The sequence below is a fragment of the Meriones unguiculatus genome, chromosome 8 (assembly GCF_030254825.1).
Source record: "Meriones unguiculatus strain TT.TT164.6M chromosome 8, Bangor_MerUng_6.1, whole genome shotgun sequence".
In the NCBI taxonomy this organism is placed as follows: domain Eukaryota; kingdom Metazoa; phylum Chordata; class Mammalia; order Rodentia; family Muridae; genus Meriones; species Meriones unguiculatus.
Window position 1 is genome coordinate 98,184,570 of NC_083356.1, and position 18,251 is coordinate 98,202,820.

Consider the following 18,251-nt stretch of genomic DNA (forward strand, 5'->3'; position numbering starts at 1 on the left):
TGGAAGCTGTTACATTAATATTTGATAGGCTAATTACAGTTCCTTGAAGTAAACATTTTTTTAAAATTTCTCAATGTAAAGCTTTTTAATATGAAAGTTATTAATAAATATAACCTATATTTACCAAAACTTCTGGGTATCTCAATAATTTTTAAGAGTATAAGGGGTCGTGAACCTAGTGGCCTGTTTGGACTAATGACTTTTGAGAGTCAGCTTCCTGTAGGCTGAGCAAACCATCATTAGGCCTTCATGTATGATATTCAAATATTCTTTTTTTTATCTTTTTGAGATAGTTCCAGGTTAGTATGGAACTCACCTTGTAACCCAGCATGGCCTCAAACTCACTTCTGCCTCAGCTTCCCACACCCAGCTTCTGATATTCTCTCATGGCCACATAATCTTTTCGCCAATTATATTTAAATTATCAAAAGCAAGCATTTATCTCATCTGCAGTATGTGAATGTGAATACAGAGCCTTTGACACCAACACAAGACATCCAGGTTCGAAGTCTAATAGCGAGGATGGAGCCACTGAGGGTAAGATACATCGTGAATAACACGTGCGGTGCTCAAAGTATGAGAAAGTTGCGCCATGGCAGGAACCTCACTCTTTTGAAGTCCCTCCGCTGTTCCTCTGTGCAAAGAACTAAAACACGCTCAGTACAAAGACCAGCTTTCTGAAAGGACAGACATACCCTGAGTACCAACGATCTCCATGTGTAGATGAGCCAGGCCACTGGCTATGGAAAGCGCCAGCTTGATCATCCCAGCCACGGTCACTACGTTTCTATTCAAGTAGTCGTATAAGGAGCCCTGCTCGTGATACTCCGACACAAGCCAAAGCTGAGTCCAAGTTCCATTATCTAAGGAGAAAGCGGCATTGTTGTAAATGTTGAGAAAGCAAGCGAGCGCATTTAACAAGGACAGTATTTTAAAGTTCGTCTGTGCCGTTCATGAAATGAAGCTAATTCTTGCAACTAGGAAGCTGAAGTTAGGGAAGTGTAAAATTCCCAGGGAGTTATTGAAGATGGGGGGGGTGGCAGAAGTGCCCATCAAAACAGGAAGTGGTGAAAGTTGAGTCTAACACGTAAACGATTCTTTCCCTGATGGCTCTCATCAACAATGACCATCAATGTTGCTGGTCACAGTTACTGCAGTGTCCGGGAGCCTTCTGAGAGGCACACTGGGCGAAAGTTCTGAGAGGCACATTTGGTCTCAGTGCAGCTTTGTCCGTTACCTTTAAGCTTCTAAGAAAGATCAAAGTAACAAATACAAAAAATTTATACCAACTACTATCCCTACCATAAGAGCACTGACATTTGGACAATGCCCATGAGGTTTGCCTTTAAAATTAGGAAGTCATGTACTCCAAAGAGTTTTGTAAAGAGTCAAGTACTATGACTGATGGCTAGGGGTTCTCGGATAACATGACCACTTAAACAAAAACCAACCCAACATTTTTAAAAAAGACTTTTTACCAGGCTAGAGATGTCTAATATTTTGAACATCAGCCTCACTCCGTCCTCACAACTCCACACCAGTCATTCGCGGCTGCACTTCACTGCTTACTTGTGGGCATTTACACGTGGGAAGGACAGGAGAACTGTCTTAATAAAGAGGGTAGAATTTTATGTTTCCTTGAGACAGAGTGATGACTCCCACTGGCAAGTCATCTGACCTTGTTGTCTGCCGACCCTGGCGCGAGTGACCTCACCTTTGTTGTCAGCCGCGATGAAACCAAGGATGTTCTCATGTCGCAGCATCACCGTCTGATAGATTTCTGCCTCACGAAACCAAGATCTTTCATCTCTGGAGGAGAATATCTTCACAGCCACGTCTTCCCCACACCATCTTCCGTGCCACACTTCCCCAAACCGACCTTTCCCTACGATTTCTTGAAGTACAATCGTCCTGGCAATTGTTCTTTGAACCAAAAGAGGCAGACCTAGTCAAAGGAAGAGAAGACTGATCATTCAAACAGCAGTCACAACGACAGCCGCTGTCACGTGGAAGGCAAAGCTGTTGGCACTTTAGTAGTTTCATTAAGTTTGAAGAGATAAGCATCATTACAACAAACCCTAATGCCAAAACACGATCTGTAAGATGTCCTAAATCAGTAATTTCTCTTCTCTTATTCACAAACAAAACTTTTAAACACACCCCCCCTGCTGCAGATACCTGATTTCTAAGAATTGTGGCAAATCCTCCTGAATTTCCAATAAAGCCAATCTGACTCAAAGGAAAACATCCATGGCCCCTGGTACTACCTCAGAAGAAAAAGAACTCTTTGAGATTTAAAAAAACAAAAACAAAAAAACAAAAAAAAAAACAACAAAGTTAAAATGTGTATATAAGAAATCAGCTTCAGTGACTGAATAAGATAAGGATGCTACAATAAGAATATATTATCTGAAAAATAAATAAATACAAGGAAAACATGCTCTGTGTGTGAATATATAAAACTCGTAATTTTTTGTTATTGTTCTTGTGGTTGTTTTGAGACAACCACATTTTACTCACTATGTACCCCTGGCTGGCCTGAAATTCACTATGTAGACCCAAGTGGCTTCAAACTCACAGAGACCTGCCTGACTCTGCTTCTCAAGTCCTGGGACTAAAGGTGTGTACAGCCATGCCCACCAAGACCGGTTATATACTTTCTAAACAATAGCTCTACTTCTAAAATCCTACCTCATATAATTAATACAAAATGTAGAGAATCCATGTAAAAATGTTAGATTCATTGTTAACCTTTCAAGTTAAAAAGATAATTGTCAAATATCGTGCAAACACACATGCACAGGTAAGTAAAGACCTGGGTTCCAATTTCAGCTATGTCGTGCAGTCACCACAGGCATATTATTTAACTCCTGCGAGCTGCGAGCTTTCACACTGTTCTCTGGGAAATGGGACAGTGGAGGAGTGAATAAGGAGGTTAAGATTGTGCATTATGTACCTGGCATAAAGCACGATCGATAATGGTTACCCTCTCAATGTTACAGCAACCTCGGAGTGGATCGTATAAGAATAACACTGATGGTGCTGCTAAGAAAGGACATCCCAATGACCCTGGAAGCTCGTTTGCTACACTGTTAATCGAAAACAGCATGGTAAATTTTATCTATAGGAGTTCGTAGCTTTACAGACTATGCATAGAAGAGACACTGAACCACACAATGGAATCAGAGTGAGTTACATTATTCGTTCTTCTCATTTGCTGTATTTTCAACATAAGGTCCAAGAGAAGGGTTCCTTAGTCTTGCCATTGTATTGTTGGAAAACAAACAGTTACAGAGGCTGGAGGATGAGTGTATCCTAGATCATCAGCTCGGTTATTGTCACTGTCCCCAGGTGGCTGGAGAAAACAGTGCCCATGTGGTTCCTGCGGGCATTGTCCCCTGCTCCGAGAATGAAACACTGTTTACACAGATGTTCTCATCTCCAGTAGAACCACCCACGATGGTAAATATGCACAGACTATAAATTCACTGGTATGAGCCTCAACAATTAGTCACCAAGCCCCACAGTCCAAAAGTTCTTGTGGGACCATCTGGTTCAGCCTCATCATCTATCGGCAAGAAAATTGGAGCCTGGCAGTAATCAGACTTGAAGAGAGTGTGCTGCTGCCAGAGGCTGGCTCAGAATGCTTTGTCCCCCATAGGAGGCCAGGCCTGTGTTCCTCTCTGTGGGAAGGAAGGCATCCCTCAACTAGCATCCGGGGCTATCTCTGTAGGCTTTACTCAATGTGCTTAGCACGAAGTGACACCCACAATTACTAAGTCAACTCTCAGCGTCTCCCCCCCCCATATCATCACTGACCAGGAAAGAAAGGAGCCAGTAAGGCAGGGTGGACACACTGCAGCTGATGGACAAAGAACAACATGAAAGGGGACCAGTGGGGTGAGCAAGGTGAGACAGTGAAAATGAAGGCTGCTTCACTATCTTTCAAAGCAAGTTACAAAATGAATCTAAGTAGTTTTTGTGCTATTCACCTTCGGGCTGCATTTGAACAGAAATGTTGCCTCTTGCTACGAGTTTGTTTTAATCTTTTCACCAGAGATCATAGAAGGCTGATGCCTGGCTTGTGTCACCATCTGTCAGAATGTTAGACAGTAAAACAAAGAAGCAGGCTTCCTACTTCCTTAAAAGCTGCCTGAGACAAAGCCCACTCTCAAGCAGAGCCCAATAAAACACCGTTTATTTTCACTTTGTAGGCTTTCCATCTCTTTGAAATTTGTCCCTGACCTGGTCATGGATAAGCTTCGTAATCAGGGCTTTTCAATATCTGACAAAGATGCCTCAGATCCGAGGTCACCAACCAATTGAGAAAGGCAGAGAAGAAGCAGGCTGAGCCAGTCTCCTCCCCCACAGCCAAGCTACTGTGGCAGAAGTGTTACCAGAGGTAAAGCTGCTCTCTGGTGATCAAAGGCATGTGCTTTTAGCTAGGGGTCACCACCAGACAAGCTGGCTACGCAGAGACAGACTGCCGAAAGCTTGCTCCAATCTGTCTCTAAGGAAATGTATCCATAAGCAGAGCATGGTGACACAGATCTGTATTCTAAGTGACTTGGGATGTTGAGGCAGGGCTAGCTGGAAAAAGTAAGCAATACCTTGTCATCACTCCCCTGCCACACACAACCCCCTCCTCTACACACACACACACAAACACACTCACACTCATATACACAAGCCTTAGGGTCGTGGCTCAGAGAAAGAACACTTGCCCAGTGTAGAATGTGTAAGGCCCTGTGTTCAGTCTTCACTGCAAAAACAAAAAGAAATAATCTGGACTTGGGTATGTCTCCTTCCCTTCATAAAGTGTCTTAGAATAATGACAAAGGGAAGGGTCCAGAAGCCAACAAATTCATATCCATGCTTGAAGGTACACTTTTTAAAATATTCAAAAGGTTAACATGAATTTTTCTTTAATTTTTATTGTTACATGTATGATACCTTTAAATACATAACTACAACCCCGATGAGTCCGTTTGCTATTGGTCTAAACAATGGACCCCAAGAGATTTGGTGGCCCCATGAGATTTCTGCCTTCCATGTTATTATGTGTTATCGGTATTGTCCTATCCTGGCTTGTTCAGGCAGCCGTATAGTTGAGGTATGGTAGGAGAAATTTTTCTTCCATTTCTAGGAGGCACAAGCTCAAAGCAGACTTTCTGCTCCTCTGGCTCTTACAATCTTTCCACTCCGTCTCCTGCGATATTCCCTGAGCCTTGGCTGTAGGCGCTGTGTTGTTGGTGTATGCCTTGGGGCGGGGCATCTCAGGATCAGTTGTTTTATGAAATTTGAAAAGCTGTGTCTCTCTGTAATGGCCTTCATCTGCTGGAGGGGAAAAAAAAAAGCTTCCCGCACTAATCTGGGTCAGTGCCACAAGTCAAAATTTCGTTTTTGTGTTTAGCTAAGGAGCCCTTCACACAAATAATAATAATAATAATAATTATTATTATTATTATTATTATTATTATTGAGTTGCACTTATTTATTTGGATATCGGAGGAGGGCACTCTATATAACCCATGGGGGTTGGCTCTCTCTACCATGTGGCTCCTTGGAAATGAACTCAGGTCTTCAGGCTTGGTGGCAGGCACCTTTACCTAGTGAGCCATCTTGCCAGCTCCTTCTTCCTTTCTTAAATTACTTATCTAGCCTTACGCTTTTTAATTTGCACGACTTTACTTGGAGGAGGAATCCCTGGTCATTTCTACACTTAAAGAGTAGAAAAATAAACAAACACCGTGACCAAAAGCAGCTTGAGGGGGAGAAGGGGTTTACTTGGCTTCTAGTTCCAGGTCACAATCTATCATTGGAGGAAGTTGGGGCAGGAACCTGGAGGCGAAAACTATGAAGAACCATGGCTTGCTGGCCTATTCTCATCTAGCTTTCTTGTACAGCCCAAGACCATCCGCTCAAGAACGGTACGACCTACATCGGGCTGTGCCTTCCTACATCAATAATCAGGACAATTCCCCCCAGAAATGCCCACAGGCCAAACTGAGCCAGGCAACTTTTCAACTGAGGCTTCTTTCAGATGACTCTAGTTGACAATAAAAACGTGACAAGCTGAAGGTAAAAATGAACCAGGACACTCTCTAATATCATCAAGTGAAACTAGCATGTTTTTGTGGGAATTAAATAAACTGTTGTTCAGTCCTTGGAACATTATAAAGAAATGTGCTTTCCAGATGATGGTGGCATGTATCCCTGCTCTTGGGAGGCAGAGGCAGGTGGATCACTGGTCTCCAGAGTGAGTTCCGGGACAGCCAGGACTTCACAGAGAAACCCTACCTCCAAAAACCAAAAAGAAAAGAAAAAATAGAAAAGAAATGTTCTTCTAAAAATTAAGCATAAACCAGAGTCCTTTGAGCCTGGAATGTGGCCATTACTCAAAAACTTGGAGTAGAGTAGCTCTCAACATGTAATATCCAAAGAAGCAGAGTTTGAATACTGCAGATTATTGCTTTTAAGATAAAAATGTAAGCCTTCTATACAATGACATAATTTGTATAACAGCTTTATAATGCTTTGTAATTGCAGGATTTTTCTCTCTTGGTTTCCTCTGTAAAAAAAAAAAAAAAAAAAAAAAAAAAAAAAAAAAAAATCACACTTGATGTTATAGTGATGGCCTGGACCATTAGACTCTTCTGGTCAGCAAAATTTTATTCCTTTCTGAGTCATCCAGAGTGTTTCCTATTAAATATGGGTGCCCATAGGCCCTGCTTCTATTAACTGTGTCTGCCTGGCAGCTGCTCACACCCACCAGTGGGAGGGTTCCTCAAAGCCGTGTGTTTTCTTTTGTTTCCTTTCCTTTTCTTTCATTTTTTTCAAGGCAAGGTTTTGCTGTATAGCCAAAACTGGTCTCTAACTGGGGACATTAGAGATTACATAAACAGGTGCCAACCTCCTGGCTGGAGTAATGACACCAATGATCCTTCTAAAGCAAGGAGAGTTGTAAAAGCTTCTGACGTGTACTCTTGGTCATATTTTTGCAGCCAAGAGCTCAAGATTTCTAGAGATTCAGATGGGAAGAGTCCATATAAATTCAGGGAAATCCTGCTTCGCCTCTGCTCCCCACACACTCCAGCATTTTGTGCTATGAAAAAGTACTTTTATTCCAAGATGCAGTCTGAACCTTGGAATTTTTCATCTGAATCCATTAAAGAAAAAAAAAAAAAAACATAATGTTGTGATAACAGTGACTAGAGAACCTTAAGCCACAGAAGCCTGCCAGGAATGCTGTGAGATTCCTTCAGGCTCCCATTTCTGGATTTCCAGACCATAATGTCAATTTAATTCCAGGGCAGAATCTTGTTAGCTTTGAGAGCACATCCTGTTGGATGCCTACAGATCCAGAAGGCCTTGGTGACCATAAACAAATATCTGCAAGAAATCTGCTTTGTTAACTAATTTCCCCATGTTTCGTGGACTTAGACCCAACACCCTTAACAGTTCTGTTTCCATTAAACAGCCCAAGTGCATGGCAGCAGTGGCTCTGACAATAATGGGAGGGGTGGAGGACAAAAGGAAAACCAAAACCAATAATCAACACATGTTAGCATAGGCTCCCACTAGCATTGGCACACTAGTCTGCCTTTCTGGGTCCTAGCAACGTCTGACATCATCACCTGCTGCCTCTGCCAGGAGCGCCAGGTGTGCCAGGTGTGTGCCTGAAAATGGACCCTGCCAGCCTCCAACCCCAGTCATGGGCACCTTCCCCTCTTTTCTCTCCCTCCCCACCATCTCTCTCTTTCTCCCTCCCCCTTTCCCACAATAAACATCCTTATATCTTGTATATTTCATGGTATAAGAATGATTATTATAATATAGAGAATCAAATCCTAAGATGTAAAAAAAAAAAAAAAGAAAGAAATTGGACCCCTAGGAAGTGGACATTGCGAAGAAATTGTGACAGTTTTCTTCCTCATCCAACCCCCCTTTGTAAAGTAAGATTTTTAAATGTTTTTATACAATATATTTTGATCATATTTTCCTCTCCCCAACTCCTTGCCACTCAACTCCATGTCCTTTCCCCTTATCTGTCTGTCTCTCTGTCTCTGTCTCTGTGTGAGTGAGTGTTTGTATGTTTATGTATTTGTGTTGTATGTGTCTGTCTCTCTCTATATATATAAAGAGAAGAGGAAGGGAGAATGGAATATAATATTATGAAAAGATAAAAGAGAAACTAAAATAAGATTAAGTGTGGGAAGGAACAGGGTAAATGCCTTTTAAACAACTCTATAGAAACCTACTTCTGTAGACAATTTACACATAATCCTTGAAGAGAGTTCTGTTCATGACTTAATTCTGTACCTCACCAAGGATTCTAGTTGATGAGTTCACATTAGACACTTTTATCAAAAAAAGACTGTTCATTTATTATTAAACAATAGTTTGCTTACTGAAAATGCACACGTACCAGAGCCCGAGCCAGAGGCCGTAGCATCGTAAATCAGATCTTTGAGAGTTTTCCCAGCATTCACCAGGCTGTACTCTGCCAGCGGTTCCTCCACGTTATGTCTCTTGGTCTTTCTGGACGTGCACTGACAGTCCTGACAGGCCCAGAGAGTCAGCATGGCCGCTATGGACAGGAGGCAGACAGGTACTGTGATAACCACTGTCAGCTCTGTGGGGCCAAGTCTGGGGGCACGGGGAGATGCTGCAGTTTGAAAAGAAAGAAGGAAAGAAACCGGAAGTTAACTCGTGTAAAATGGTTTTGACGTTTTCTTTTTTTAATTTCTTTTTTTAATTTAAATTATGATGCGCGGGTAGCATCATGGAAGCACTGGCTTGGAAGATTTGGAAAATCCTCCAAAATATTCAGTACTTTTATTTTTACTGTTTTCTCCTTGTTTCTCAGCAGTCCTGTCCTTACAGCAAATCCATCCATCCATCCATTCATTTCTTTCACAAATCATCTTCGGGCTTTCAGGATGTGCTATTAGTATTCCAGGCTCTGGAAATAAAGCAGTGAAGAACCCAATCCTTCCTCCCCGAGCCCATGACAGCTAAGCGGAGGGCTACAGAACAGAAGAGTGGCTAAGTGCCGTGAGGGCAAATTGGCAGGAAGACCTTACTTTAGACTAAGTGGTCCTAGAAAGCACCTGTGAACAAGTGCCACAGAGACAAGGAAACTAAGAAAGACTGAACAACAGGCAGAGACGCATGGGGCCAACACCGGGAAAAGCCAGTACAAGGGACCCAGAAGTGGGCACCTGTTCGGTCGGTTCAGAAACATGTCCCAGGTTGCATGAAGCAGGGAAAGAAAAAGAGAACAGGATCAAGGAATTGATGGGAAACTTTATGCAGTGTGTTGCAGGTTGAGAGAAAGAATCTGAGTTTCATTTCACGTGGAAGCTGTTGTGAGGTTTTTGAGATATGGATGAAATTTTGTTCTGACTGGTCACGGTGTCAACAGACACTGGATTAAGAAGAATGATAAGCAGAGGCTGGCCAGAAGCCCAGGTCAACAAGCCTGGTGGAAGTGATGGTGTCAGCTAACAACCCTACCAAAAAGTGCTTTCATAAGAGCACAGAGCAACACAGCTCCAATACCACAGACAGTAGGATTGAAAACTCAAGCTCCGCCTTGGCCACATGATTTTATCATCTCAATTTAAAAAAAAAAAAATGAAAATAAAGTTTTAAAGATGTTAAAAGAATTTCTTCTCAGTCTCCACTCACTCCTTGGAACCTTGCTATGCTTCAGTTCCTGGCTAATATCGTTACACGGCAGTTACTTTCTCATTTACCTATTATCTGACCTTTTCTGAGGACCCTGAGATTTTTTGAGAGGAGGGAGCTGCCTGTAGTATTCCTAGCTGAATTCCCAGTGTTTCCAACAGGGCCTGACTCACAGAAGGTCATCAGTAAGAAGTTCTTAACTGTCAGATCGCTGAAAAAAGTAACTACTTTTATCCCTAAGAAGTAAGAGAGCTCTGCTTTGGAAATGTCAGTGTGATCACTGAAACCAAATAACAGTAAGACGAAATTAGGGGAAGGGGAGATGGCTTAGTGCAGTGGTTCACACTTTTGGGTTTCAGTGCCCTTGGGTGTTAAAGGACTCTTTCAAAGGGGTTGCCGAACACTTCCAGAAAACACAGATATTTACTTTATGATTCATAACTACCAAAATCATAGATATGAAATGACAATGAAAATAATTTTATGGCTGGGTGTCACCACAACATGAAAAACTGTATTAAAAGGTCAGCATTAGGAAGGTCAGCATTTAGAACCACTGGCTTAGTGGGTCAAGCATTCTCTGTACAAATACAAAGACCAGAGTCCAGATTGCCAGAGTTCAAGTAGAAGCCAAGAGGACACAGAGGCCTTCTTGTATTCCCTGTATCCAGAGGCAGAGACAAGATCCCCAGAACAGGCTGCCTAACTAGACTAGGCAAATAGCCAAGGTCTGAGTTTAGTGAGAGACCCTGCCTCAATATATAATGTGGAGACTGATCAAAGAACACACCTGAAACCAACCTCTGGCCTTCATACACACACACACACACACACACACACACACACATTTCAACAGGCATACATATACGTGTAAACACCACACAGACATACAAATTAGGGGAAAAAAGATATAATTATATTTGTAGCCAGCTTTTAAATGGAAAATTAATCTTGCACTTCAAAGTTTTCTTTTAGATTTACAAAAACAATGACATAAAAAGTTCATGATGATAGACACTGTCTGTCTTCAGTTAAGAGATTAACTTGCAGCCTGGTGTGGTGATACACCCCTGTAATCCCAGCACTCAGGGAGGCAGAAACACCTGGACCTCTATGAGTTCAAGGCCAGCCTGGTCTACAAAGTGAGTCCAAGACAGTCAAGGCTACACTTGAAAACAAAACAGCAACAACAAAGTTAACTTGGTTCTTGAAGCAGGTATGTTGTTTGCTTCCTTTTGGCTCACTGAAGATTGCTTCTCCGACAATTTAATTTTATAGTCATGTCTTATCTTCAGCAGTGTTGTTTGTTTCTGTTGTTTGTTTTGTTTAAAACTTTTATTTATGTTTGTTTTTATGCATGTGTTTTTGTCTCTGTCTTTATGTATGTGTACCATATGCAAGCAATTGACTATGGAGGCCAAGAAAGGGTATAGGAACACCTGGAACTGGAGGTACAGTTTTGAACTGTGTGATGTGGGTGCTGGGATCTGAATCTAGGTCCTATGCAAAAGCATTGCACACTCTTAACCACTGACCCATCTCACCACCTGATTTTTGTCTTTAATAAACCTTGGGATGTGTTTGACAAATTGTTGCATCAGAATTCAGGAGATTTGAGTTCTGAAAACATCTCAAACATTAAGGAGGTCATCCCAAACTCCTGCAGGAAGAAAAGTCCTACTCGGTTATGGATTGCCTCCCTCTCAGGTGCTGAACCTTGGCAAGATGGCACCCTACACACACCAGGATAACTCTGTCCTGGCTAGGAAAGGTTCAGCAACCATCCAGAGAGCACAAAAATTGTGCTTTAAAAGCCAAAGTAAGTGACTGACAACAGGCCCCTTGAGCTATGCTGTCCTCATATGTCTTCTGTTGTGTTGTCAAAACTGGACAACTTAGTACATCAATGATCCTTGCATGTCACTCAGGGAACAGTAAAATAATAATAATAATAATAATAATAATAATAATAATAATAATTATGAGAAACCTTTGAAAATAATTGTGTTTGAAAGAAAAGATATCCAGTTCCTCTCCAGCATGTTCCCAACAGTGCCAGGCAGCTATCAGTGTGCAAAAGGCTCTGAAGCTCTATCCAGACTTTTCTGTGTCAACAGTCCACTTTAACTGGCCACCACATGCCTCATGTATTTCAGGACTCCTTTGGGATCATCAGCTGTTATGCAGGTAGATGGAGAGAGATTGGCCTGGAGTATTTTTCAATGAATCCTAAAAGTGTTCTCTGACAACTTGGCTTCAGACACCCTTAACCAAGTCCTTGTGACTTTTGAAGTTTGCTGTTGTAAAAGAACAATCCACCCTACAATGGTTATTCTGTTTTCCTGTATCCTCACAGAAGTTCTTTGGTGTTCAAAAAGCTACTGAGTGTATTCATCTTCTGAATTATCTTTTTTTTTAAATTCCTGTTCCTACCTGTCACTATCTTCTAATGTCAGTTCTGTCGTTGGAGGCATTCATAGAGCCACATTTAATTTTGATATCAACTATTAGAAGCCACCAACATGAACAGTAGCCGTAAAAACTATTGATTGTCTTCATTTTGGTAAAGCTCTACTAAGCAGAGCTCAGCTCATCACTATGGCAACTAATAGAGACAAAAGGTCAGCAAACCTGAAATCAGAGTCACCTGCACCTGGTTTCAGGGATGTTTACTGTAGATGGCCAATGTTTCTCCCTATGTGAACAGATCGACTGATACAAGTTAGTGTGTGTGTGGGGGGGGGAAGATTATTCAGCTAGAAATGGGCTAACAACACCATCCAGAAAGGACTCCTTAAACACTGAGCAACTCTAAAAGCAGACGTTTGTAAAGCCTTGCCTTTAAGCCAAATGCTTCCGGTAATCCTAATAGGAAATAAGAAAAAAGGTGTACCTACAGCCAATGAGTAGGGAAAGAATACAACAATGGAAGATGGCTTTGATACAAATACTGTTTGTGGAGCAAATTCTACATTCTTGATCACAGGAGAACTTCTTGTTTGATGATTTCTAATGAAGATGATTCTTTGGTGCCTGTGAGGGTGCACTGAACATGAAAAAAACAGCTCCAAAAGGGCACTGTGATAGTCCACAAGGGAGGTCTGGGGAGCACTGCATCGCCAAATTCAAAGTATTTTCTTCTAAGCCAGTTAAATGTTAGAGGGTGGAAATGACAAAATACTAGCCCAGCTGTGAGAGAAACCAACTCACCAACATATCTACAGAGCTCTGGAGCCCATTGAACTGGGAAAATAAATACAAGTGCCTTTTGGTATTTATGGGGACTAATTTAAAATTCACAATCAAGTCCCTTACATAAAATGGAATAGGACTTTTACATAACCCACACACCACTCCTCCACACACCTTAATTTGTCTCTAGATTACTTCTAAAAACTAATACAATGTAAATGCTATGTCATGGTCACACTGTGTAAGGAATAAGGGAAAAGAAAAAAATCCTGTGGAGATGTATATAAACACATTTTCCCCTAAATATCTTCAGTGTGCAGTTGACTGAATCTGCAGAGGCAGAACTTATAGCTATAGAGAGCTAGATACACTAATGAGGTAGAAAAAGGGGAAAATGAAAAGAGAAACATAAGAGGGAGAATAAGGAAGAATAGAAAAGAGGGAGGAAAGAAGGAAGGAAGGAAGGAAGGAAGGAAGGAAGGAAGGAAGGAAGGAAGGAAGAAAAGAAGGAAGGAAGGAAGGAAGGAAGGAAGGAAGGAAGGAAGGAAGGAATTTAATTTGTGATTGTGCAACTTTCTTTCAATGGCTAGTTGAGCTGGTGGTGAAATTCACCAGGACCTGTAGCACAGAGAGTTCAGATCTGCTATCCTCTCCCAAGACTGTTGTTCATGTCAGATCTCTCTCCACCACTTCCCATTTTGTGGTTTGGGAAGCAAACTCAACAAATTGCAAAGAAATAGAGGAGACAGCATGGACATTATTCTCATGTTTTCTCATCCGCTGCTGGCCTTTTGTCCTTTATCAAAGGGACAAAAAATTATTGATGTTCATTAGATCTGTACGGCCCCAGCTTAAAATTTTTTCATTTCTCTGGTATGTATTTGAGATTGGTAAATATTGCTTTAGGAGATAGGTTAGGGTTAAGAGAAATTATGGTTAAGTTAGTGTGGTTAAATGCACTTGATCAAGTATTTCAAAAATACACATTGCTATTGCCTTGAAAATCTTAGTCTAAATCTACAAACTCATTTCTAACCTTCCTTGGGATGGTATTAACCTGACTAAAATGAAGATGTACAATGAGGCAATGTAGAGAAGTTATTGAGCCTAAAAAGGTATATACTGGCTAAATGGCTATGTTACAAGTAATTCGGCAGACAAACAGTTGTAGTCGACAGAGCTTCCCACAAAGAGTGTTTTATACAAAACTTCCCAAGGTTTGTGCTTCCTTGCCACACATTCTGTAACAAATGGTTACAGAAAATTAAAGAAGCCCTAAATACCCCTAAAGAGACCTAGGTTAATCACCTCTTATTAAAGGCTCCTTTCATTCTGGGCAGCTGTGTTTGGGCTAGATTGCAGAGTGGAAGAAGCTAGGGAGCCAGTTAACAATATTGGCCTTCCGTGTGGCCTCCCTGGGGTCATGTACTCATTGGCTGCAGGCAGATACCCACATCCCCATTCTCCACCTCCTGCTTGTCAGAGCCCACCACTTCTTCACAGCAGTCACCACGATAAGACTCAGGAGGGGTAAGCCACACTCAAGCTCTTTTGGCCAGCTGCCTCCATAATGCTTCACAACACGCAGCAGCAAACATTCTTCCTTCCACATACACTGCTAGTCATGTTTAAAAAGCCCTATGATCAGCAGGCACTGAAACATTATGTACTGAACCATGAATGTAAATATTCTACCAAGCCTGGACAGGGATAAGACTAATAAGTTTTTCTGCCTTTAAACTGAAACTGTGAGCTATTGACACAAGTTTCATTGCTCTAGCAGTCTTTCTAGAAAAGAAAAGACCTTTTGTATACACTGTTGCCATCTGACCAAATTTCACAATTTTTTAGCAGGCAGGTGGCATCACACATAAAAATATTTTCTGGACAACTTTACCTGGTACTTCTGGTTTGGGAAGTACCCCCAGAGCACAAAAAGGTGGCAAACTTTTTCCGAATGCTTCTATGTTTTAAGAAAATAAGTGCATTGGGCTGAAGAATATAATTTATTGACCTTAAAAAAAAAAAAAAAAAAAAAAAAACCTTCACCCAAGGAGAGATGTGATTAATAGAATGTTGGACAACAGAGAGAGAGATGCTCAGTGTTTCAAAGTGCCTCTTGCTGTTACAGAGAATTCATTCTGGGGGATGGGCACAGCTCACCACCCCTCAGGCTCCAGATCCACGGGATCCAATGCCCTCTTCTGACCTCTATGGGTACCCACTTACATATGGCATACAATCACACAGATACACACATAAACATTTTCAGTCGTTAAAAACATAAAGTGTTGGAAGAAAACCCAAGTGGATTTACAACTTATTTTCCTCAATTTCGAGGCTGTGGAGGGCAATAGTCTGTCATCTCTGTCCTCAAGACAGAGGTCAGTGGTGTGTCAGTGGTGTGAGTTCATGAGGACATTAGATGCCAGTCATTCACAATATAGTCTAGGTTATCTTCCAGGAAAAAAAATGTAAATCTCCCCTAGCTCACAGCAGCCAGCCTGGCTCAGCAAAAGGCACTTCAAATATTAATGACAAGGGAACAGTCACACGTCTTTGTCACAAAGTCTTTACTGGTGTAAGCTGTAATGTATTACACAAAGTAGCTCGCTCACTTGGAAAAGATTGATAAGCATATTTTGACCTCCTTCAAGGTCCCATCATAGCCACCGAAACAGATTTGAGTGGGACATAAAAGGTATTTACATGCATCGAGCCTTGCATAATATAGAATGCTCAATTTAAAACTGATTATAAATTTATGTTCAGTCTCCCGTCACATCCTTACGAAGAAACTTTGCTAATTTAAATCAGTGTACTTGTTTCCGGAGACTAGAGATGTTTCTTCTATTAAACTTTTAAAACACAAGTTTGATTTCTTTGAATGTTAGAGCTAAATGAACTTACAAAAAAAAATTTAAAAATATAGCACCTTTCTCTTTGTGGGGCGAGGCGAGGAGTCCTGTATCGGGCACACCTGGCAGGTACGCACTGCGTCCTTCAAGAGAGCTGTGAACTGATTTGCTTCTGCAATGAAGGAGCAATCTAGGGGGCCAGGAGCTGTTTTTCAGCATGCACACGTCACCTCATTCTGGCTATAGCAATGAATTTGGGTCTCAAACAGAAAGCCAAAGTCAAAAGACAATGACGGATGTTTATAAAGGAGTGAAGAAAACAAGACTTATTTTCTTCAAAGAACACACTCTGGTGGAGACTTCGTTTCTCAGAAATTGTACTGTATTTTCAAATTATTTATATTTGATAAATTTGATCCTATGGGCAGTTTCTGTTTCTTCAGATGAAAACCTTTCATTTGATTCAAAGTCTTATTCGGGCATGTCCCATAAGGGTGGACATTGCACACCTCGCATGACTGATACAAATAAATGACTCTTCCTTTTTCCCTTCGCCCAATTGAAAACAGGACAGGAAATAAGCATTGTGCAAAAGTTAGCAAAGCACACACCTTTTAATGTTGTACTTTTTTAAATTAAAAATGACTATGTAAATTACTGAAAAATAAAACAGTTGTTTTAAAATCGTGTGTTGTAATGTAGAATGAAAAAGAAATGAGAAGTTACAGTTTGACTTAGCCTTATCCTGCACTGTATTTTGGTAGCAGAATGGAAACAAAGATTGTGTAGCTTGAAGGTTGTTGTTGAATAGTCTATTTCCATATGAAGAGCTGTAATTAGTGTAAGCACGCACCACATAGCAATTCCTCTCACAATTAACCCTAAAAATTACTGGCTCCACTAGCCCAAGCTTCCTTGCTTTGTGCTACATGAATTTTCGTGGGTTTTAGAGTGCTTTTGATACTGCTTGATAGCATAAGTAATCCCCTAGGTGTGCTCTGATATATTACAGAGTCACCAGAAAACATTTCTGTTAGAAACTGAAATTCAGGCTAGCCACAAAAGAACAAAGTACATTTGTTCACATCGGAAAAGATTTTCGTTGATATTAAGGGAAAATGTTAAGACAAAAATTTGTACAAAACTAAACAATTCAAATATATTACTAACCTGTTGATTGGGGAATTATGGATGGCTTATAAACAGCATAAATTTCTTTCTCATAGTTAGTTCTGGAGGCTAGGAAGACAAAAGCCAAGGTGCCATCACATCCTGTGTTTGGTGAAGGCCTTTGCTCTGATGCATGTTCTGGCTCATGCAGGCACCTTAGTCTGTTCTCATATAGCCAAAGGCCTTAGATGTCTTTATAAGGACCCTAATCCCCCTCCTGAAGATTCTACCCTGACTTAATCACTTCTTTGAACATCCCATATCTCAGTACCATCACCCTCCAGATTAGTCTCTTAAAACCAGCATAAAATGAGTTATGAGATATTCCTGTGTGTCTTCTTCGAAGAGTCCAGGTAGAAAACCACCCATTCTTGGCACAATCTTCTGGAAGAACCCCGAGGGCAGTGAAACTTCCTTTAAAGGAGTGTCTTAAAATCATGGACTCGAGTTCTTTAATGTCACAGGACCATTTTCATTAGTAAGCTATAACTTTATAGAAAAGTATCTGCGTGTTTCCAGGGCAAATTAATGAATACTAGGTAAATTAATTAAGTAAAATTATATTGGTTAATTGATTATATTGTGATTTATTAATTAAAATCTCCCTCTGAGACTGTAGACATGTCTTGTTTTTCCTTATGCTTGGTAATGAACTTAAAGACATGAGAGAAAGAGTATGTTCTCAATTGTGTACAATTTGATTCTTTTCCTTGTGTGTGTGTGTGTGTGTGTGTGTGTGTGTGTGTGTATCAAGTGCAGTGCACGGTTTTTCACAGAGCTATAGCCTTTGGCCAGACCATTTTTAACTCCAGCAACTCTCCTGCCTTAATGTTTCTTCTGCCTCTTATTAGCAAAAGTAAATTAGCACCTCTGTTTCATGTATATGTTACATCTTTCCTAGGAGAATAATTTTAATGCTTCTATAAACATTTTTATGTATTTCTCTTTATTATTTATTAGAAGACAAAGAACTGTCTCAGCAGTTCACTCACTTGCAATGCCTGACGAAGTTCCATTTCTGGAACCCATATAATGGAGGAAGAGACTCAAAGTTGTCCTCTGACCTCCACAAACACACTGTAGTATGCATTTGCCAACACAAATGCATATGTGCATACAAAGAAAGAAAGAAAGAATGAAAGAAAGAAAGAAAGAAAGAAAGAAAGAAAGAAAGAAAGAAAGAAAGAAAGAAAGAAAGAAAGAAAGGAAGGAAGGAAGGAAGGAAGGAAAAGAAAGAAAGAAAGAAAGAAAGAAAGAAAGAAAGAAAGAAAGAAAGAAAGAAAGAAAGAAAGAAAGAAAGAGAAAGAAAGAAAGAAGTACTTTAAATTTAATTAAGCA

General features: G+C 40.7%; 1 protein-coding gene across 1 annotated transcript in view; it reads right to left on the reverse strand.

Annotated features, from left to right (window-relative positions):
• Acvr1c (activin A receptor type 1C) overlaps positions 1 to 18,251 on the reverse strand; it is an 83,413-nt gene that overhangs the window by 15,085 nt on the left and 50,077 nt on the right. Inside the window, exons 3-5 of the mRNA XM_021638741.2 lie at positions 8,429 to 8,668; positions 1,715 to 1,945; positions 696 to 863 (exon numbers count right to left, since the gene is read on the reverse strand). Of these exons, the coding sequence (XP_021494416.2) occupies positions 696 to 863; positions 1,715 to 1,945; positions 8,429 to 8,668 (639 nt within the window). The remainder of the gene's footprint in view (positions 1 to 695; positions 864 to 1,714; positions 1,946 to 8,428; positions 8,669 to 18,251) is intronic.